Source organism: Anopheles coluzzii, chromosome 3 (genome assembly GCF_943734685.1).
Source record: "Anopheles coluzzii chromosome 3, AcolN3, whole genome shotgun sequence".
In the NCBI taxonomy this organism is placed as follows: Eukaryota; Metazoa; Arthropoda; class Insecta; order Diptera; family Culicidae; genus Anopheles; species Anopheles coluzzii.
The window spans coordinates 59,627,371-59,650,644 of NC_064671.1; the positions used below are offsets into that span (position 1 = coordinate 59,627,371).

Below are 23,274 nucleotides of genomic sequence, written 5' to 3' on the forward strand. Positions count from 1 at the left end.
CTACGATGACGAATAATATTGCCACTGTACTGCAGTCGTTGCATCGTTGCACCACACTTTGCATTGCATTGAAAGGACAGTACTGGGGTCATCACAAAAACAAAAGACTCTACCGATCGGCTATCGTCAAACAGACAAAAGGAGAAAAAAGGCACAAAATAACCTAAAGGGGGGGTAAAAAAGGACGAGCGTACTGGAATTTATAATTGCGTGTGATAAATGCAACGTCGGGCTCGATGATGTGATATCGTACGCCCGGCATCTCGGTGCGTCGGCCAGAATAATAATCAATCGCGTGGAACAGCATACAAGAAACAACTCGGTGCGTGGAATTGTTGTACTTGAAATAAATCAAAAGTCAAAATCACGCGACACACACACACACACACACACACACACACACACAAAGATTGTCAGAGAGCGATCGGTCGGTTCCCATATTGCTACGGGAATGTGCACTTATGCACTCCCGGAATCGAACAATTCTCGATCGCTGAACACCGAAGGATGTACGCACATTTAATGATGGGAAAGCCGGACCGATCTCGCCCAGATACACACGTCACTGCTTTAATGAGCAACTGCAATTGAATGTAATTAATGCTTTGTTGCTGCCCCTTATCTGGGCGGCGTAGGGAGGTAGAATCTGTGAATGTGTTTGTACGTTCAGCTTGGGGGAGGATCGAGTTGGAATAGGAACGAGCTGGAAATGGTAGAGTACGTACGGTCGCGCTGGTGCAATGTTTGATTGCAATCGGTTGTCAATTTTGTTGACATTTCTCGCGGAAAGTGTGTTAAAATGATGTTAATATAAATCGATGAGAGCACCACAACGCAGCTAGTTATTCAACCAGTTATTCTTATTCTTTGGACTATGCTAAATTACAGCTTTGTTTTATATGCATATCGTATACGCTTGAGGGACTATTTCAAGGACAGTGTGCTGCAACATGCTGCAAACATTTTGTTCTATACTGCAAGAACACGTAATTTAAGCTATAGGACCTTTACGACCAGTACATTAAAGAAATTGAAATCTATAAACATCATATTTTGATAGCAAAAAGATCCTTTTATAATCGCCATTATGCGATTGAATAAACATTTATCCAATTTTTTTGTTTTAATATCTCTTACATTTCAATAAATTTTGGTTCAAAAAATAATATCGCCAGGTTTTATGTTTATTTCTCCGGAAAAAAAATTACATTCTTGTATAAATCTACAACGCACCAGCATGGATGTATTGATTTAAGTCTTAATGTATTGATTTAAATCTGAGCTGCCGTAGAAAGAGATAATAATATGCTTTTGTTGCTAAACACTCATAGCGGTTGTTATAAATAAAGGAATTGTAAATACAGTGGAACTCCTCATAACGAGTTTAATCCGTTCCAGTGGCTCACTCGTTATGCGAAAAACTCATTATGCGAAACTTATGTTATTATATGCATCAAAACCATACCGGATACCTCCAAGTTCACCTCGAAATTATCGCCTTCACGAGCAAGCAGATCAAGAATACATGCAAGAAAATACTCATAAATACACCTCACACTTGTGAAACACACGCTTTATAGGAAGGTACACTACAAACTAAAGTCAAAGTCCTGCCCACTTCCCCGGCCGAAGCTGAATAGATCTTCCAATATTGTTAAATAAAGAGGATAAAAATGGAGCAATTAAATTGAAGACACTAGCTTATTTACTCCACCTGTCGATAAGTGCAGTAAAACTCTCAGGCACGGCCCTCAAAGGCTTTTTTCGATTTTTGTATGACTTTGTAAATTTTGGACTGGCAGTGGGTGTTAATGTGCCACCTCCCTTACACTTTTCCTCCAACCCTTATACCTGCCTCTTTTGGTAAAAGCTTGGTATTTAAGGATTCTTGGTATTGAATTTAGATTTGTTCGTTATTTGAAAAATTCGTTATCACGTTCAGCCCGGTGGCAGGCCCCGTATGCCGGCGTAGGCCTCTTCTGGCATGAATAACTGTACTCTTCTCGCATGAATAGCCGCAGTGAGCAAGTAAAATAATAGTGTTCTATGAATTATTGCAGTTGATAAAAACCTCATTCCACACACAACAGTATTGATGAACAGAGTAGAGTTGAAATTACAGCAAAACACTAATTTTTTCTACATGCATGTTTGGTTCAAAATCCACTGCTTGCGTTATAGATGCCGGCGGAACGGAAAGTTGATGAAAATCAGCGCTGGGCTGTGTTATAAGGGGAACTCATTATGAGGGGTTCCATTATATACCGGAATTAATATGTATATCGGAATTGTAAACAAAATCCAAAATCGACAATGTGAAATCGTTTATCTGCGTGTAGTTGTGTACTGGTAATTAAAATTATTTTCCAGTAATTAAAAAAATAAGCCGGTCTCGTAGTACAGTCGTCAACTCGTAAGACTTAACAACATTCTCGTTATGGGTTCAAGCCCCGAATGGACCGAGCCGTCATACGTAGGACTTATTATCCTGCTATAGGGGGGAATTAATAAGTCACTGAAAGTCAAGCCCACAAGTGGTACAGATAGGCCTTGACCGACAACGGTTGTTGAGCCAAAAGAAGAAGAAGAATTAAAAGTTTTTTGTTTTCTAAAATACCAAAAATAATTAGCGTTGAAAAGGCATAATTTGTTCCATTTTGCTATAATTTTGATTTGAAAGCAAATAAGGTACGTATATTATGATTATTCAAATTTTACTGTATGTCCTGCCGAAGCAAGGCCATATGTATATTCTAATACTACTTCAACAAATATAATATTTGATCGGTAAAATGGATCATTTAGTAATATTTTTATTATTTTTAAATTCAATCAAATTCAGCAAACAATATGACCTACATGACCTTATCGTCATTCATTCATTCGAGTTACACGAATTTTTATTTTGGATAGTTTAGATGTCAAATCAGTACAATTTTCTCCGTCAATTGTGAAATGAAGTATAATTTTCAATTTTTTCAAACGTTGTAAATCATTCAAAAGGCAGAAATAATCGAATTTTCTGCAGCAATTGCAATAAATTGCATAAATGAACTATATTCAATCAAAAACCATTGTCAATCAAGTATTTTTTGGCTATAAAACGTGATCTTCGACATTCGTGAAAATTCGAGTTACGCGAATATCTCTGGAACGCATTAATCACGTAACTCGGGAAAAGACTTTAGCTCAATATTGAAAAAAAAACATAATACAGATAACTCGCTGTAATCTCAGACCTCCCCAATATAAAAACTTCCTCTTATTAAAACATTTTTGGCAGTCTCTTCATTTTTAGTACATTATTGCCCTTAATTTGGGAATCCTCTGAAATTTGTATCCCTCTTATGTGTATATGGTGTTACCATGGTGTATGCTCAAATTTGCAATTCCTGATCCCACTTTCTTATATCAAAAGAGAAAGGATACTTTACGTTCTATTTCTTTCTTGCTTGTATGAAATTTTCACTCACTTTGAACCTCTCTAATTCGAAAACTCTCCTTATTTGACCGTGCCATAGACTCTCATATAAGAGAGAGTTAAATGTACTATGCTTTTGTGGTATGGCAATGAAAATCCATGGTAGATTATACTACTGACAGGAATGAGAAATTTTAATTTATGCGAAAGAAGAAAAATATGCTTTTTTATGTGTTAAAACATTTGTATACTATATGTGATTAGGGTATTACGAAACAGCATTAAAATCACTTAAAATATTAGTTCTTTTAGCGTTTACGAGTTTATCGATTTGTTTATCTGCTCATTTCCTTTATTTTTCCGATACTTTCTTTCTATTAATTCTTTAATTGGTTTTAAAATTTGTAATTATTCGTTACACTAGGAGCAAATTGTTAAAAATGCGTCTTTCACTGTTGATTTAAGACGTTTTTTATATGGCTCTGTATGAATAGAAATGTCCAAGATAGAATGCATGACTTTTTTCGAGTTATATTGATTTGGAGAACTTTTTTCACCACTCACATTAAAAACAAATAATTGATTTGTTTTGTATTCATAGCCATATAAGTAACAGTACAGTTGTATTAATAGTTGTAATTGTTAAAATTGTTACTCTGTAAATCTATGCTCTGTAGCAAATCTCATGTATTTTACGATGATTTTGATTTATATTCAGGTACTACCGTTGGCGCCGATTTTATTTAAGATCAATTAGCTGTTTAACTATTGTGGTTGGATTGGTCAGAGGTTCAGCAATGGACTTAATTAATTAGTTAACGCATTTGTTGAAAAAATCACCGTAACGTGTTCTTTTAGCACTTTCCGATTGTTTACCAGATGAATTCATCTGAAAATTGATAATGGGTGGTCTGCAAGGGTGGCCACGCATAATCTGTTTTTTTTTTTCAGTATTTCATTACTTTGTGGGAGGTCCGATCATTTCACAGCTAAGGTTTCGTCATTAATTTGTGACAACAGGCGTTAGATCATCGTCTGACGGTTAGCACGACACACCACCTTTCGATTAGACACACCACCTTTCGAAAAATACACCACATAAAAAGTAGAATGGAAAAATATGGAATAAATCTAAAATAATTTATGAAAGTAGTAATTTGTAAAATATGGATATTTGTTATTTTAGATTATTTTTTTTTGAAGATTTGGCTGTTTTCTCAATCTTTATATTGGGGTGATTGAGCACGAATATACACATCCCAATCGCAAACACTGCCGTTTAACTATTCAATCCCATCCACTTCCTGTTTGTTCTACGTTTGGAGCGGTAGCTTTGTTTTGCATAATATACTTCCCAATTCGTATGTTTTTGTTTTTACGAGTAATTCTCGGTGACACAGGTAATAATGATTTGCACGTCTGTCATCAAACCCGCTAGCCATAAGCAAGCCAGCACAGTGACCACATAGAACGGGAAATTGATTTCTCTTGCAGACTTGGCTGTAAAAGCTTACTTCTGTACTGCTTCCGGGTCGGAAATTGTAAGCGAATGGTATAACACAAAGGAAAGATGAACAAGTTGTAAAAAAAAGCCATACAGATCTAGCCGACTTGCTTTGAAACAATGAAATTGTTTAATCAGCCAACGGGAATCGATCATATGTTAATCACAACCACCAGTTGCTTGGGCTGTTGTTTTGCCAATTGTTTTCAGTGCCGGAGTGGCTCGGCGTCGGCTTGTCAATCACCAATAGCAGTCTGCATGATGTTTGGCCGGAATCGTGGAAGCGTTTTAATCGTAAGAAAAAGGCGCAACACCACATTTTTTATGCAAATCCAGCTGTACCTCGAGTAGGGTCTCTAGGTACAGAGACAGTAATGCGAAGGTGTCTCTTGGGGACTGGTCATGTTGGCCCGGGTGCCTGGGTGGGTAACAGTGGACGGAAATGTGGTTTGCGTGATCGACCGGTGGTTATTGATTGAAAGTTTCCGCCGGTAGAATCGGATATTACAAAGTACAATTCTTATGCTTCCTCTCCTACCCTTGATCGAGAGTCAATCTTGGCCGTTCACCTACAAAGGGGCCAAATGTCATGGGAAGAGGATTTGATAAACGGCCGACAATTCCGGTCAGGAAATAACTGTTTGTGATCAAAGAAGGAGTTGAGTGGCTATCAAATCACCGGTGCCAATTTATGCGTGACGGAAAGAAAAAACAAGGACTAACGGAAAATAAAACGTGATTGAGTTGAGCATGTGAAATGAATTTTTACTAATAATTAGGTCTAATAATTAAGCTGGTAAATGGTAAACTTCAGAGCAGGAGACATAGTTGAAAAATCGAGGAATTTAGTATATGAAAGTATTTACCGCTAATGAAACCAATGATTGCGATCTTTTTTCATAAATGCGTACAAGTTACATTTCGCTTGTTTTGTTAGATGAAATTTATTCTTCAATCAACATTGATCTGACATCAGCACTGGGTTGGCGCTTGTCCGAAGTTTTTGAAAGTTATTGATTTTTATTGTTAAGAATACTCCTGATTTTTGATAAACTTTGAATGAGCAATGCATTGTAATGCATTGCAATATATTGTAATTATACATACATTTGAACCACCTCTGCTTTATCTCGAATATAACTGACTTGACCGACCCAAACATTACTTTTATTCATTATTATAACTTGTTACATTCAATTTTGCGTAACAAAATCGTCTACAGTTCCTTTAGTAGGATTGAAAAAGCTTTTGAGCAGTTCGAGTTCCTATATTGAATTTGAAATCCTTAATAGTAGAACCGAGATATCTGGTGTTTTACAAATACAGTTCGGCTGTTCAATGTTCATGCCCTTTTTATGTATTTTCCAAACATTCAGTATTACTCCTAATGATAAATTAAATAGATACTAGTAACACAAAAGCTTACACATTGCATTGATGACTTTTATACGGAGTATACTTTAATTAATTACCAGAGTTTATTGGCGATATCAAGCCAAAGCAGAGCAAATACCTTATTAGTGTGACAGAGACAATGATAGTTTTCGGGGCGTACCCAAAGCTATTCGTGCAGTGCTTTAAACGAACCTCATTAGTAAAGTAAACTATTGCTTGGCTGCTGTTGTCGGGGTGTGTGCTTTTACGCAAACTGGGGAAATTTTTCTTTTCTCAAGTTGGGGAGCAAGTCTTCTAAAGAGGGGAAATCCGAAAGCTGACTTGTGCCTGTATTAGTGTCCGAAGAGTGTAGTAACAATAACTACGCAAGCAGTGCAAAAGAGCAAGCATCATCATCACATCATCGCAAAGTGCGTACAATACATGGAAGCCGATCTCGTGAACCGAAGATCGTGCCGGATTGTTTTAGATCGCACTAATACATGGGTCGACAATCGAGGTACGCCAAAGCGAGCATATGTTTTTTTTTTTGGCTTACGCTGCAATGCTCCCCATGCCGACCAAAGAACACATACGCACTAACGTCGTACGGCCCCACACGCACACATCGGTCGGGGCACGAGCACGAGCCGCGATCGCGCCTTCGGGTTGATATTATTTTATTTTCGTAATTTTATTATATCGACAGTGGTCAGCTCGAATCATATGTCGAATGTTGGCAGGTCCACGTGGTGTGCTCCCCGGTCTCGCTCGACAGTGTACGTTGGACGATTGGTCGTTTTGGGCGATTGTTTGTGATCGTTTTTGGTTTTGGCGCCCCCGAAACTAGTTTCGTCTTTTCTGGATTCGTCCACAACTACATCCCCCGGGGCTGTTTAGCGTTTTTGGCCAGCCCTGTCGATCGAGGTATATTGTGTGTTTGTGTGTTACACTTGTTGCTGTTTTCTTGTTCGTTTCGAGTGATATTCATTGCCTGCGGTTCAAGATTCCTGGCCGCAAGCGCACTGATGAGATCGCATCTGCAGTGTAACTTCAGTTTCGTGTCTCGCGTGACGCTGCGGACAGTGACAACATTCGGTTGCTTGTGCAAAATCGTACGACCACCTGTCGCTTCTTTCACTTGGTGTCGGTGTCAGAATTGATTAGAAAATTTAATCATCGTTGTAGGTGCAAGGATCGAGCGAAAAGTGAACAACCCAAGGAAATTACTCTTTAAGATTGCGAATCGTTTTGTTAAATAGGCATTTTTTCAAAGAACAGAAAACACACACAGTGCAATGAAGAGAAAAACATCGACTACCAACGCTTAATACAGCTCGAAGAAAATTTAAGAAAGAGTTGTGTACTAAATCCCAGTTTAAAAAAAAAACATGTTTATGTGATATCATCACTGCGGAAATCAAGTCTAGCATGTGTTAATTTTTCGCAAGTGAAAACAACAAGTGCTATGGAATAGCAGATTTGATTCTTCAAATAATCAATGCTCACCTGTTGCTGTACGCCTGTAAGATTTCTTCTGGACCAAGGCTGCTTCGGAGAACCCTTGGGATTTGACTGCTGATTTTGCTGATGTGTTCCTGACCTGTTGCTGATGTTCCCGGTTTGCTGTGGTGCGATAGCTGTTGCTGTTTGCGGACACGGAGAATGCGGTTTTGCTGACCATCATCATCTTCATCGTGGGAATTCAGTACCTGCCTGTATCGACGAGGGACAATTTCACTCTAACGTTGCCAACTGAGCATCTACCAAAAAGAAAATCGTCCTGTACCGTACATCAACATATGCGAAAACTATCCACCCCATCTGAACCACCCTGTGCCACCCGCCACTGCCACAGCGCAGCTGTCAAACGCCTGGTTGACGTTTGCGAGTTTGTTTTGAAGTTTGATTGTTTTGATTTCGGAAGACCGTGTTGTTTTGCGGTTCGCGAAACCGGATCAATCCGTGATTCCGGCACGGTTCGTGTGAAATCCGCGTATCTGACCCGTTATCGGGCCGGGAAGTAAAGTACTACAGCGTAGTGGTAAGAGTAGGCGTTGCGATAAAAAAAAACCCTTGTGCGCTGTGAAAGACAGCGAGCAGGAAAGAAACACCGTCTATCACAAAGCTCGTTATCGCGGTTTCCCCACTCAGTTCTTTTCTTATTGCGAATTCGGTGTTCGTTGTTCGTTGCCCAGGTTAGTTGGATACAGTGTGTCGTGTGTATTCGCGAGATTTTTAAGTGTGACGCCAGCGCCCACTTGTGTGCTCTTGTAGGGAAACGCGTCACCCTTTACACGTCGGCAACATACGCGCAAGGGTTTACTTCCGACCGTGTGCGAAAAAGCGTTTTTCGTATAGTGAGTGTGTCTGTGTACCTCCGGGGTTCGCTCTGCAGTGAAATAACGTGCCTATCTGCAGTGCTGTGAATCGCTTCTTGTTCTTGTGGTTGTGGCCACGCTACTCAAATCGTCCCGCGCTTACTTCGTCCAGCAGCAACCAAAGTCTGTGCGTACCCGGCCGCCCGTGCCATCCTTTTTTTGTGATCCCCGGTACTATAAAAGGCGCAAAAATTTGGGAAATAATGGATCCCACCGGTGGGCGCGATTCGCGCTACAATCTGAACTACAGTATGAGCATGATGAGCGAATCGCCAGAGATATACGGCAACCCGAACGTGTCTCTGGCGCGCCCACCGAGCGGTGGTTTGGTCGGGCAGGTGATGTCTCGCGGTGGGAACGGTGGAACGGGTTTGATGAACGCCAATGGTCCACAGTGCGGTAGTGGCGGTGGTGGTGGTGGTGGTGGTGGTGGTGGAGGCGGAGGTGGTGGCGGAGGTGGTGGCGGCTTGTCTCGCGGCATAAAGCGCACCAACTCGGACTGCTACGACGATCGGCAACAGATGGTCGGGTCGCAGAACATGACCGGTCTCGATGGGTGCACCGTCGGGTCCGAGGTGGTGGACGACAGCTACACCTCGCTGCAGCCGAAAAAATCCCCTCCCAGCAATGGAAAGAAGACGAAGGGCCGTGTTAAGATTAAGATGGAATATATCGACAACAAACTACGGCGGTACACGACGTTTTCTAAGCGCAAGACCGGCATCATGAAAAAGGTAAGTTGGTTTATTATTGTTTTGCATCAGGACGTCTCACTGCACAATGGGCGAATCGGGATAAAAAGTTGGGAGGAATGGCAGTGTATGAAATTCTTGATATTTTACCCAACATTTATTTACAACATTATTCCTCAACAATTTTTTAAATGAAAGTAAAAAAATCCTTAATGATCATTGCAAACCTTCACATGTCTTGCCGATGTAGGAAGCGATATTTTAAGGGGTGTGATAAAGGGTCTATAATTATCTCATAGCCGGTTAAAAATTCTTCTGAGCATGTTAAAATAAATTAAGAATAAATAAGAATCCAAAATCTAAATGTTTCATGGATACTTAAATGTTATACTTAATCGACAACTTTTTTTTTCTTTGAATGCTGCCTCATGAATTAATTATTCATGTAGTAGTTCCAAAGTTTCCTGAAACTAAATCATTTCTATTTATTTTGCATCTGCTGGCTTTATTAAGAGCCGCAATGCTCTATTTAACTAGTGTTATTATTCTCCTTTATTTGCGTTATTATTATCAAAAGTCACATTACTAAAGCTACTCGCGGATTGCGAGCTTTTTTTTACCGATCACCCACCGGTGTGTTGGATGGAAGCCCTGATTTAGAATGTTGGATGAATTCCACCTATATACGGACCGTTTCTTGGTAGATGACAAGCGCGCCAACAAGCCTATAAATTTCAAACACGTTAGAATAGTTTAAAACGAAAAACAAAACTCTAAATCATTTCAATATAATTGATTGAGTTAAACAAATGGAATCAATTATTAAATTCTAGAGGAAAATCGTATGAATTCTTTCGCATTTTGTTTTCTATTTGAGTGAAATATAATGCGAACCGTTGTGGTATCATTAGCACATAACTAATGCAGGTTAAAGTACTGTCAATTTGGATTATCTTATCGATTTTCTTATCTCTTACCAGACGTAATCAGCGAACTCTCTGTTCAATACCATATAAGTAGAAATATAAATGGGTCGTGGGTAACGGAATAACTGATTTGTTTTTTAACGATAGGTCCAACTATTTAGTAAATGGCAAGAATATTAAACGATCGTTAATGTGTAATAATGAAATATGTCGGAATATGCATTGTAAGGATAAGATATGAAAATTTCGAAAAGTGACAGTTCTCGGCATTTGGATGTATATTATTAGCAATGTTGTAATAATTTAAATTTATTTGCTGGATTTTTTATTCTGTTTGTGGATAAATTAACATTCTTTAGAATGTTAATGTTTTGAAAAAAATATTTGCTAGAATCAATAATGCTTTCCTTTTGATAGTCATCGAGAGTCATAAACTCTGGCAATTGTCGAAACAAATCAAGTACTAGTTATATTTCAACCGGTTGATCCAAAAACAATCACACCAGCTTAATAAAATTGTCATCGGACGTTCTTTCGTTCTTCCAATGGGTAGGACAGAAGAGAGTAGATCTTAAGGTGACGATCGTGTTACGTGCCTAAATGCAGAAAATGTGAAATTTGCCAAAACACATCTTCTCGCACCTTTCAGATAGTTTTTGATGATGTTTTTTTCTTCTTTTTATTCCTTATTTTATACGATGAGGGCGCGGCAAGTCTGTTGGGACTGATTCGTTTTTTTTTTCATTTATCGAAGAACAGACATCCTAAAGAGTGGTGGCAGTTACACTCGATTTTTCTCCTTGGCTTGCGCTGCAGCATTTAGTGCAGGGAATGTCGTAAAAAGTCCGAAACTGCTCCGATCTTGTTAATAATAAAATAATTACTCTCTTGTCTCCTGTCGCACGTGGTCCGCAGCACACTGATCCTTGTGCCGAAGTGTTCCCGATAATTAACGACTCACACAGCTACACACACGGTACCTCAAACGGTGGCAGTACGATCAGCAACATTTTTGTTTGTTTGTTTGCTGTCCTTTGATATGAAAAAAGATTCATTTTTATCGAAATACAGCTTAAACCGAAAATTAAGCCTCGATTTTGCGACCGTGTAGGACCACCACCATTAGACGAGAGAGACACTCGTATGTGCGCTCGTAATTGTCGAATGGCCAATTATTCACCCTTTCTCTTTTTTCCGAAACATGTATATTTTTGGAGCTCCCCTGCCCGATATGGTGGTTTCTTTTTTGGCGTGGCACATAGGAAGGAAGCTTCGGCACGGGTATAGAAAGGAGTTGAACGATCTGAGCATCACCCTCACTCGTGCGTAGCCCATCATAAGCGGGAGATTAATAAATAAATAAAACACCAATAAAATGTGTTCATTAATTTTTGCGAGACGGAACCTGGTTCGAGATGCCGTTCCGAGAACTGTGTGATGAAGGCCATCATCTCGGCCTATCGAGAAATGTTTGAATATATCTTCTTGATCTTGTGTCAAGCTAGCTAAAGGGGCGTTTATTGGGGGCAGAGATTTTGACAAGTAAAGAAAAAATACAACTAAATAATTACCATCATATACGAGCGAAGGAGGCAAGAGAAGAAAAAAAAAACACTCACATAACATCCTTATTGGGGACCCGACGTAGATGTTTAAAATTTATTGCAGCTGAGGTACCCTGAACCTGTGTATAGGTTTTTTGTTGTGTGTTTAAAGCAACGGCGCATCGTTAGCAGTTTCGGGAGAAATGCACCTTTCGATGGTGGTGACGGTAACATTCAATTATTTTTTCGCACATTTTGATGTGGCCTGTCCCGTGTCATCGAACGCACGTTGTCGACCCGTCGCTGGTAAGAAACACAAGTCAACATGATCCTGTAAACAACACCTAGTAAAACAGATCTCCTCTTCCACTCGTACAGAATACCGGGCTGCAGGCTCTTGCCATTTGTCTGTTGGTGCTTCACCTTTGAACACTTGCAGTTCCGGAACACTGCAGCTACTTTGAAGTGTAGCCGAACGCCTGAGGTCGTTGCATGCTGACGGTGCATTTTTGGAGACGTTTTACTTTTGCAGTCCGTCCCAGGCTAATAAAAAGGCACTGCAACTGACTGCAGGACGTGGCAAAGATTTTGGTGTGGTAGGCAAGTCAGATTGCAGGTTTCCTTTATTTTTGTACGAAGATTTCATCGCTTCTCGTTTGATGTGTTACGAGGCATCCTTCCAATGCTATAATTTAATTAATCTTTAACCATCAACTTTTATCATCGCCATCATTATCGGGCTCGTAAAAAACGTGTTATCAGGAAGGTAGGGTTTAAAGTTACTGTGATATTGCCTCGGGATGTGAATGGATATCGCCTGAGATGCTCGCCGTTAACGTACGATAGATAGCTCAGGATATACTGGTGGAGGAGTTATCCTTCCCGCAACTTCTGAGATCCTCGTAGCATCGTGGGTGATGTAATGCGAGTTTTTGTCCGATACTAATGTATCCGTTTAATCCCTGGCCCTATTTTAACTTGTTCGGGATCTTTGGTTTCGCCAGTCAATGAAGTGTACATGTGTGTGTTTGAGTGCGTGCGTGAGCTAATTGTATGATTGTAATTTGATGTTTACGCGCTCGCTGGTTACGCAGAAAGCTTTGGCGTGAAATTAAGCGTAAACTTTACGGCTCGACCAAAAGGATCGTTTGTGTTAACCTCTTCCCGGGAAAACCGGATCCGTGCTCGTCCATCGTTGTGCGTGTTTGCGTGATCAGTGGCACTTATGCGAAAAGTGTTAAAGTCCTGTGGGATGGCTTAATTTTAAGCAAACGCGTTTTTTTAGGCTTTGCGGTAAAGACGTGTTGCCGACGGGCATTGTCGTGACTGGTTGACCTGCACCGCACTAAACCATGATAGCCCGAGGAGAAAATGGCATGGTACAGAAGCGTTGCAAATGTCACACTATAGGTGCAAAAAAATTTCATGAACGGTTGGTAGTAATCAGCGACCAAGCAGCACTGAACACCAAACTCAGGGTTTTGTACGTAGCGAGATCAATGCGTTTTCCAAGCGTTCTGATTATGATACAATCAATTAATAGGCGCTTTCTTTCTCCACGTCTCAGAGTGGTAATACCCAGCATCAACAATATCACTTTACGGCACATTTCCTGTCCTGATACACAGGAAGAATGTCTTTTTAATGAGTCTGTGGCTTAAACCCTGTGGCGTTGTCAATGAATTCGCGAACTTTACTGCGCGCTGTAAAAATATGGCTTAATATCCGTGTGCGGATAATCTGTGCAGCGGATGCTGAAGCGGAGATTTCCTTAGTTTTTGTTTGGTTTCAATTAAGTTTTGGGGCACTACACAATAACACAATAACTAAACATTTGCGTCAGCTGCTGTGTAGAATGGATGAACCTGTATTCCTGCACAGGATTTGTATACTTGCATAAACACAGCGAATAATGTTTCATTAAATGTTTATAAGCTTGCGGACGCTATTGTGAGCACTGATATTTGGATAGGTATCTAGTGGTAAAAGCGAACACGAAGAAGTAGGTTTTCAAATGATTTCATCATCCACACTAGACGATTTGTGTTATGAATGAATGCTCCAGATGGTCGTACCCTTGATTGGTAGAACCTTACGCAGTATGGGGTTGCGGTTATTTGGAGGTGGCACTGTGAACAATTTCTAACTTCTTGGTGGGGGGACCATAACGACGACGATATACAGTGTTCGATCAACCGAAACCATGGCGAAAGCGAACAGTGGCAAAGCGAAAGGGAGATTCGGCGAAAGGGCATCCGCTGGTCGGAGAGGGATGTATTTTTGTGTAACTGCTGAATGGGATGTAGAGTGAGTATGGTGCTAGAAAAGGAGAGAAAAGTGTAGCGAGAGCGAGAGAGGTGCGAGGCGACTAACGTTCCGATGTAGCAATCGGAGCAATGGTGTGCGGAAATCTGCACGGCACATGTTACATCTTCGTCGTGTATGCAGGTTGTAGAGCGGAAAATGCTACAAAGTGTTCGGAAAATTCATTAGAACTTGCTGAAAACATTTAGTTGTGCGAAGGTGAAATTTCGGAATTTGCGCGAAAAGTACAGAAAAGGCCACCCAACGGGAACAGTTGTATCCGGCAGTGGGCTGACCTAACAAAACGTTTTGGGGTCGGTTCGAGCTCCTCTGGGGCATTTCTCATCCATTTGGGCTTGTGAGGGGCATTTGTTAGTGCGCAGATGTTTTGTGTACAGCACAGTGAACTGTACAAATCGCAAAGCGTTTGGAATTTGAAGGTAGACCATAGGAACAGGAACGACGACCAGCAACGTTTGCTGGTAAGCTGCGGGGCACGATATGCTGGAAGCCTGTCGCCGGTATGCCTTTCGATGTCTTTCAGCCGAAACCTGTGCGTACTTGAATCGTTTTACCAGGATGCAGTTTTTCGATTCAGTCGGCACGCTGGACTTGACCTCTAATGCTAGTTTGGCATCCATTGGTGTATGTACATTCTTTAGAAGATTTCTCCAAAGCGGAACTAGCGACTAAATTCAATGAATCATTCGTATGCGAACAGACCAGATGGTTCGTTGGTGTTGTTGATTTTTTTCTATCCCAGTATACGCGGAGCGGCATTCAGCGACACACAATTCAGTCCGGCGCTATCGTCAAGCGCAACCGTTAAAGTCCGAAAGCGTGGAGTTGCTTGGAGATTAGATAAAGCCGCCGCTCGAACTATCCCAGTGTGCGCGCAGTGGTGGCTATCAGCAATCGACTAAGGTGCACAGCTTCAAGCGCTCTCCAGCACGGGTCGTATGATAAGTCTTGTGATATCGCATCACGACTAGCCTACACACAGCCACAGGTATTAGCATTCGTATTTCATGAGCAGAATGTTGATACCATGAGGACGTGACTATCACAGTTATCGTTCACCCGCTCGATGAAACACAAGCTTTTGCTATATGTGTTTATGCGTCTGGTCGGTGTGTTTTAATCTATCCATAACCCTTACCGTTGGCGTCGCTACGTAATGCGGAGTCTATCGCGAAGTGCCGACCTAGGGTCGTCTATCACATAATTAACACTTTTTCAATTAGATGGTCTTTGGTGGAGTAGCCACACTTGGTACATTAACATCTGAGGATCTTGTTGTATCTAAGAAGGCTTCTTGCCATCTGCTACGCCTTCTTTCCCTTCGTCGCAGTACAGTGAGACTAACGGGGCACTCATAAATCTAAAAGCCGTCAGCAAACGTCGGTAACGGTGGTCGTTCCAGCGATTCGTTCCACGTCGTTTCGTTTGGACTCGGAAAAGGCGCAAAGAAAAATGCGACGGCGATGACGACGATGTGGTCTTGTTTCTTAAATTACTTTTAAATTGTAAACCCATTGTGCGTTTGCTTCTGGTGAGAGGTGTCGGTTGTAGGCACGTATGTTTGTGATGGTGTGTACTTTCTCGGGGGGAGTGTAATTCGTGGGGATAAGGATGGATATTTCTTATCGTTTGGAAATGGTCCCACCCTCTGTACATATTGCCTCAATAATGTCCGATGAATGAGTTAAGTTAAATGTTTTGATCGTTGAGCTTCTACGGCGCTGAACTTAATAATCAGCAGCATCATCATTATCACCATCATCATCATATCGCATCGATCTCGATGAGCTAGGAGCTCATATGAGCAGATGACGATCATGTTATGAAGCGGTAAAGAAAGAGATAAAATCATAGAAGCATAAGACGAGGAAAGCAGAAGAGAAACAGCTATCGATCGTTGGGTCGATCGATTTTGCTTTCGCTTCTTCAGTGAGCTCATGGTACTGGTGGCGTTGCTGTTCGTTTAGTGTTGTGAAGAAGTCATTAACTCTCGAGTAGCGTTTGCTTTGATCCCGATCCTGGAAGAAAGACCTCCTGGATTTTGGGCTGCGATGGCATTCGCACCTTGCGCAGCGCTTGCGTAGCGGATCTTAGGAGTTTATCAACTTCTTTTCTTCGTAATTAAAGGCGTAGAAAATGAACTTAACGAGGAGTCAACGAGCTCTTTTTATCGGGACGATCGAAATCTTTGAACGCTTACGCGATTTGGCGCACGCGCTTCGAAGCCCATTCGTGGCCCCTACTCGCATTGGTTACTGCGGACAGCGATCCTTTGGAAGGCTCTTGTAGGAATGTGGCTAAAAACAAGCTGAGCGGTGGCGCTCGTTGAGATAAATCATTCAGAATGGGGGAATGGGGTTTCCCTCGCCTGCTACGCTTATCGGCAGGGATGAAGGGACTTAATTTTTCATTTCACGTAGATTTTTTTTATGACAAGACAGTTAGCCATTTAGCAAAAACTGTTCATGTTTTTTTGTTAGCTGTAGCTTGCAGGAATGTTTGAGTTTTTGTTGATGAGTTCTAGCAAGCCGTAGATAACGTGATTGGTTCGTTGCTTACGGCGTTTTTTAAATCCATTTTTAAAAATTTCGTCAAGCCATTGTCTTGTCGTACAGTTCACTTGTTTTTTTTTCGAACGATAGAGAAAAAAAGAAACTAATTGCAGAAGATTGATTAGTGGGAGAAAGGAGATAGCCGAACTATCGTGTTCGTGCGGTTCTCGTATGACGATGTTTTTCTACGTCGTTTTATTTCTTTTCTTGTGCCGTAGCTGAGTCATAAGCAGATTACAGATAGATTGATGTTTTATGCAATTTCATCGAGTCAGTAGTCTGTTCAATTTTGTGGAAAAGGGTGGTCGGCATTAGCAAGCTAATTACTGTATGATTTGTTTAAACGTGTCCTTCAATAAGCCACGTACTCTTATTAGACATTCGCATTTTTCAGATTTTTTCAATAATACATTCTTACACTTTATATACATGTATGTTTTGTTAAGAGTGGAATTTAAAAAAACTATCTTTTGAGTTTTTATTATTAATCAATGTTTGATATAAATGTTCCTTCATTACATAGAAATTAGTAAATACATTAGAAATAAATACGCTGCAAATTTCTCACATAATTTTAATAAGCAGCCAATGTTGTATTTAATAGTTTTAGCCTAACGTGATATTCCGCTGCATTTCTATTCCGCACATCAAGTATCGAATATTCTGTCCGTAGTTGTGAATTTTTGGCACAAAACAATTAGTACGTATTCGTGCGACTGCTTGTTCTACTATACAGTATGCTTCCGCATACGCTTCGATTAGACGAAGAGCTTAGAAAAACTCCGTCCCGGCTTAAACAACCAGCTAGGCACACTAAATTTCGAACCCATTTTCAAAATAAACACAAGAATTCATCATTTGCTTTTTCGAGCTGGGCAAGAAAAACAGGATGGGTCAAACGGAGGTAACGTAGAGAAAATGTAGGAGGCAAGGAAAACCCACCACAATTCATTACGACCCGCAAACCCGCAGACCCATTCCTGATCCCGTGCGATGCACCCTAGCTGCTTTAATCGGTGTTTGCTAGATCTGTTTTTGGTTCTAGTGACACGAGAGCGCATGAAGAAAAATAGGTTACGCGGTCCACATTTGCTCCCGATGCGAACAAGTGTGCGCTCGCAAGCGCTCCTCCGCATACGGGCCATAGAACATTGAACGGGCAGCTAAAATATCACACCGTGCGTTCAGTGCTGCTTCTCTCACGAGGTGGTTGGAGGCAGTGCCGAAGGGGTTGTGGTGCTGCAAGCATACATGTTGGCGTATGCTGTACAGGGAGCGTGTGCAAGAATTGGTTCGGCAGCTCCGACGCGTAATCGGACGGCATGGTCGCGCGGCATCTGATCCGATCCGAAAATGGTCTAAATATAGAGAGTAAATACCGAATCGGTACGCGACACTCGGCCGGAAAACAGGTCTCTCGTAGCCCCCGGGGATGGTTTTTCGCGTATTAGGGAGTTTTTCACCGCTTTCGTGTTTTGTTGTGTGTGCATCACTACGCTTTAGCGTGTGAGTGAATGTTTTCCTTTGCTTCGTGTTACGCAAAGCAACACACGGCTCGGGCCAACTAGACGACTTTTTTCATATTTCATTGCATGCCAGATTCAACGCTTTACCATGCTTATCTCGTACGATATTTCTTTTTAATGTATGTGGTGTTCTGTCAAGTTATAAGTAATCAAATGCAGCTTACGAACGAAATTCCAAACATTTTTTTTCTGATAACTCAAAGTCACTCGGTGCCAAAAACTAATTTCATATGTATTAACTTTTTCGCTGCAGGTAGATTTTGATAGGTAAAAATATGTATTATATTTTTCGATCAATTTAATTACTTTACTTTTACAACACATAATATTTAATTATAGAATTTTTTTTCGTTCAAATTTCAAAGTCGCAGTTTCGTATAATTTGTTGTAGGGGAAGGTAGGTAAAGACGGACACGTTAAGGGAAATGGTAAAAATCTGGAGATATATAAGTGCTACGACCATGAAAATGTGCATACACTATCTGACACTCATGTTTTATCAGAAAATATGTTGAAGCTTTTGAGTTTCCATCAATTTTTGCGTTTTTTTAATGAATGAAAAACATGGTTTTTTTCGTGCAGTTTTGAAATGTTCGGGTAAGACGGACACCAGATATGGGAAAGATGGACACCATGAAGGGTAAGATGGACACCTGTAGAAAAGGTTAGAAAGTGAAGAGTTTTACAGTATTTTAACAAATTCTATCGCTTTCCACGTCCTTGTACGTTAATAAACTAATTTTTGGCCTATTGCAACGGCGATTCATTCAGCCATGAATTTAAGGATTGTAATCGGCGCTTGTAATATATCGTAGAATGCAGCATCTAAAGCATTATTGACATATCGCGCACTTACAGCTGACGTTGCTCCAGCTTACAGAACAACAGTCTAGAACTTCCTTTTAGGAAATTACTCCGCAAAAAGCCTTGTTAACTAAAAAGAGACTTGTTAATAGTTTAATCCATTTTCCACCATGTCAAAATTCAACATTTGATTTTTGTAATCCCATAGAATTTCTCATCTATTCCTGAACAATGTCGTATAAATGCCCCATCTTTTTATTGCTTAAAGTTGTCCAAGTCGTGAGAAGATATTGGATTTCGTGAAGCGCCTCATCAGCGTCGAGCGAGTAATAGCATAACGAGTGGCTACTATTTTGACCGGTGTTTCATTTCTCGCTTATTTCAATACTTTCTCTAGTTACTGATTGATTTATAGCATCGGAATACCCTTATTTAAGATATTTGAAGAAATATATTCATCACCAATTGATATAAGAAGTAAAAAAAATCAATAAATTCGGTGTCCATCTTTCCCTACAACAAGGTGTCCGTCTTTCCCGCTTTGGTGTTAATGTTTAAACCACCAAAAAACAAAATTTTGTATTGCTTTTATCCTCGTTCATTCGCCAGTTTTTTCATTAATAATCACGACAACCCATTCATGAAATAAAACTTCCGGAAATATAAACAATACAAGTTGTAGAGCTTAAGATCGGCAGTAGTCAAATTAGATCCACATAGGTGCACATGATTGAAAATTTGTTTTGTTCGTGGATTTAACCAATTTTATATATATTATGCCAAAAATGTTCTCAAATGTGTTGTTTTACCTTCAGTTTGGATTCTACATTGTTGAATTACTCGAAAATTACCTTTTTCATGCATTTATGAGAAGTGTCCATCTTACCCGTCGTTAGTGTCCGTCTTTACCTACCTTCCCCTACTCTTAATTATTTGGAGCGTAATTTTGTTGACAAACTGGGACTCTGAAGTGTAGGGAGTTTTTACGGATGTGCCGTGTCGTCCCCTTGTGCACTACGACATTTGCATGGGCAGCAATTTGGATTTCGACTCTCACATACATACGTTCAAAGGCTGCCCACGCCATGTGGACGGTCGGCGCAATCCCGGGCGCTATCTTCAGTGAAGTCGTCTTTTTGAGATATTGGAGATTGGAGACGCGTTTCAAAATGGCAACCACCTTCGCTATTCAATCGACTCTGACACTAGTATTTGTGAGTGTGGTGAAGCTCGACCAGAGAGGATCACGAGGAAGGAGAAAGACTGTTGGCTTGGTGCCACTGATGTATCTTGCGATGACAGTCTGCAGAAAGTGTGAGTGTAGGAAATGCGAATGAAAAACGAAAAAAATCATTACATCGTTTTTTGGCCACAATGTTGCACGCACGCAGCTCGAGCTAAAAACGACAGCAGAAATGAATCGCTACTCTTTTTCGCAGCCTAAGATACGTAAGGGAAACCGGGAAACTGTCTGTTAATCATTGTTTCGTCGGGCTACGATCGAATTCTTTAGCTTCGTATCGCATCGTATTCAGTTAAATACTTTTATGCGTGGGTTAAAATTGTCTCAAAAGTATAAGTGGTTGAGAAAAATAAAATGAATTTAAACTAATTGGGTTCTTATGGTTGTGGTCTTTCGCAAATGATTGCTAAATATCGCTTGAGTTTCAGCCAAACGTGCAAACCTTCTGTTTTACCAAATGGAATGACTCAACATCATACTTCTTGTTTAAAACATATTAAGAACATGTAGATTAAATCTTCTTATCTGCTGTATACTCGTATCACATCTACCCCGGCAGAGGTGCGACACTAAAGTTAACGATAAATAATAGGCGGCTTAGAGCATTCGGATTGGCATAGCTATAACATATATTTATTCCATTCCCAGTGCAACAATTGATTCAATCAATTCATTTTAATCGGATTGTACTGAGTAAATGTAGAAACATTAGTTTTGACTTGAAAAATAGTTTAATAAGAAACTTGCAGGAGATAATATTTTACTATTTTGAATTATTATCCTTTTCTTCTTCTTTGGCACAACTACCACTGTCGGTCAAGGCCTGCCTGTACCCACTAGTGAAGTGAGCTTGGCTTTCCGTGACTTATTATTACAATAGCAGGATAGACAGTCCTACGTATGGGGGCACGGTCTATTCGGGACTTGAACCGATGACGGGCATGTTGTTACGTCGTACGAGTTGACGACTGTACCACCAGACCGGCCCTATTATCCTTTTACTGATAGAATAAAAAGAAACCAGGATCCAGTATGTTAAAAAAACTTTACGAATTTTAAGAATATCCTAGAGTCATAACAAGTCAATTAATGAAAACTTCTGCTTAAATACTTTAAGGCTAGGAATTATATCAATCCTGCCTCAAGCATGTTTATATATAATTATGATTTATTTATTTCAAACACACTTTATTAATCGAACCGTACTGGGTGATAGTTAAATGTACAGAGGAAGAACCAGTGCTCGACAGGCTACGTTATTCCTCCGGGAATAACGAGTTCGAGCAGGCAGTGAGACGCGTTTGTATTGCTCTGTCAAATACTTCACAGCTTCGTCATCTTGCTTCTAACTATGGTAATCTATGTGTGCCTATAGTGTTACTATAATTATATACATATATGCTAAAATACCACCCTTAGTAAAATCCATCTTTTTTTAGAAATGGAAGAAAATTTTATTTTATTTTTTTATTTTTTTCACTCCTGAATCACTATGGTAGTCGAAATGAGCGGATTCCAAATGCAATCGAAACAAGCAGTCTTTTTTTTGTTTGCGATAACCTCATGTTGAAATGGGTGATTAATTTAAATGTGAAATGTTCAAATCACACGAGCCGACTGATTGGAATGTGTTTTATCAATTCAGGAAGGTGACGGTTGCAAATTTGGTAGCGTTAACGGTCCCGGCCTGGTGAACAGGTGTCATGCAAAAGATCTGTCGCTGCCGTTTCATGGTTGTCATTTTATCGTCCACTCCTATCTTATGCTAAAGGAACGTCTGATCGAAACGCCCGCGGATCACACGCTGCATTTTAGACGGGATGATTGTGCAAAGTGTAGTTTCACCAGCTTCTTGTACACCTGACCCACTCGCGGGAGGGTTTTGGTGCTTATATGCTACACTCACAAAGGATTCGATGGCATACGACCCAATGTACCGGGATATCATCTCTCTATCTATTGCTATCTCTTTCTTCCGTCCATAGACCAAATCTCTCAGACAGTGTTAAGGTGGTTCGCACCATTAATCATTTGACACGTAGGAAAGCATTCTTTCGCATGCCGTTGTTATGAAACGATCGTTTAGAGCGGAATCTGAGTATGGTGAGGGGGGAAATGCTTTTACTATTACTAATATTTCTCAGCCCGAAACACCCGTATTTAAGGTTTGGGCAGTGCCCACTATCGGCACCCTCCTATGTCAGACGCTAAGACTACGGGCGGCTTAAGAAACGATGATTTGCAGCTTTTTTGTCCTGAGGAGATTTCTACCTTGCCAGAAGCCATGGTGTGCGGCAAGGTGCCATCCAGAGCAAACATATTTACATACAAACTTTCGGGGGTGGACGACTTCCACCGAGACCGACGATTGGACAACGCGTTTTGTGAATGTTTATCGAAGCAACCTGTCTTTTTTACCTTACCTTTTACTTCGTTCGACTCGTTTGCGAGGAAATGGGGGTTTAGCAGTTCGTCAAGCGCACTAGATTTAATGAGTTTTTTGTTGACGTTAGTTTGACACGTTAGCCTGTTCCATGAAGAAGGTGGAAGTGTTTGAGCTGATCGCGTGTGCGCCTGATAGGTGGAATCCGATTGATCGATCGCTGATAGTAAAGGAAGAGTAAAGGTGGAGAGTAAAGGTGGACTCTCTACTCTTAGCCTTGGTATCCTTTTTGACTTATTCCTAGATTGACGGTTTTTTCTGTAAAATTATCTCACCGAGCTGTGTCTGACACTCGTGCCGTGAGGAAACCGTTCCGCGTGCCTGCTGGATGGCTGTATGATTCCGCGGGCAACGCATAACATTAATCTTTTAATTATAAACCCATTCATAAGCGATTTTATCCGCTGGCTGTCAAATTTCTCAAACCATCATCAGCTGTTAGTCGCGCTTGTTGAAACGTTGGTGTGGTGCGCCAGAATGGCTGCTATTGTTTTCCCGTTGGTGTTTTGGTTTTATTTAACGGAAAAGCAAACAAAACC

The 23,274-nt window shown here is 40.6% G+C and overlaps 1 protein-coding gene across 1 annotated transcript in view; it reads left to right on the forward strand.

Annotated features, from left to right (window-relative positions):
- Nucleotides 1-6,993: 6,993 nt before the first annotated feature.
- Nucleotides 6,994-23,274, forward strand: part of LOC120959178 (serum response factor homolog) — a 121,753-nt gene continuing 105,472 nt past the window's right edge. Inside the window, exons 1-2 of the mRNA XM_040382382.2 lie at nucleotides 6,994-7,226; nucleotides 7,488-9,414. Coding sequence (XP_040238316.2) covers nucleotides 8,884-9,414 — 531 coding nt within the window. The 5' untranslated portion in view covers nucleotides 6,994-7,226; nucleotides 7,488-8,883. The remainder of the gene's footprint in view (nucleotides 7,227-7,487; nucleotides 9,415-23,274) is intronic.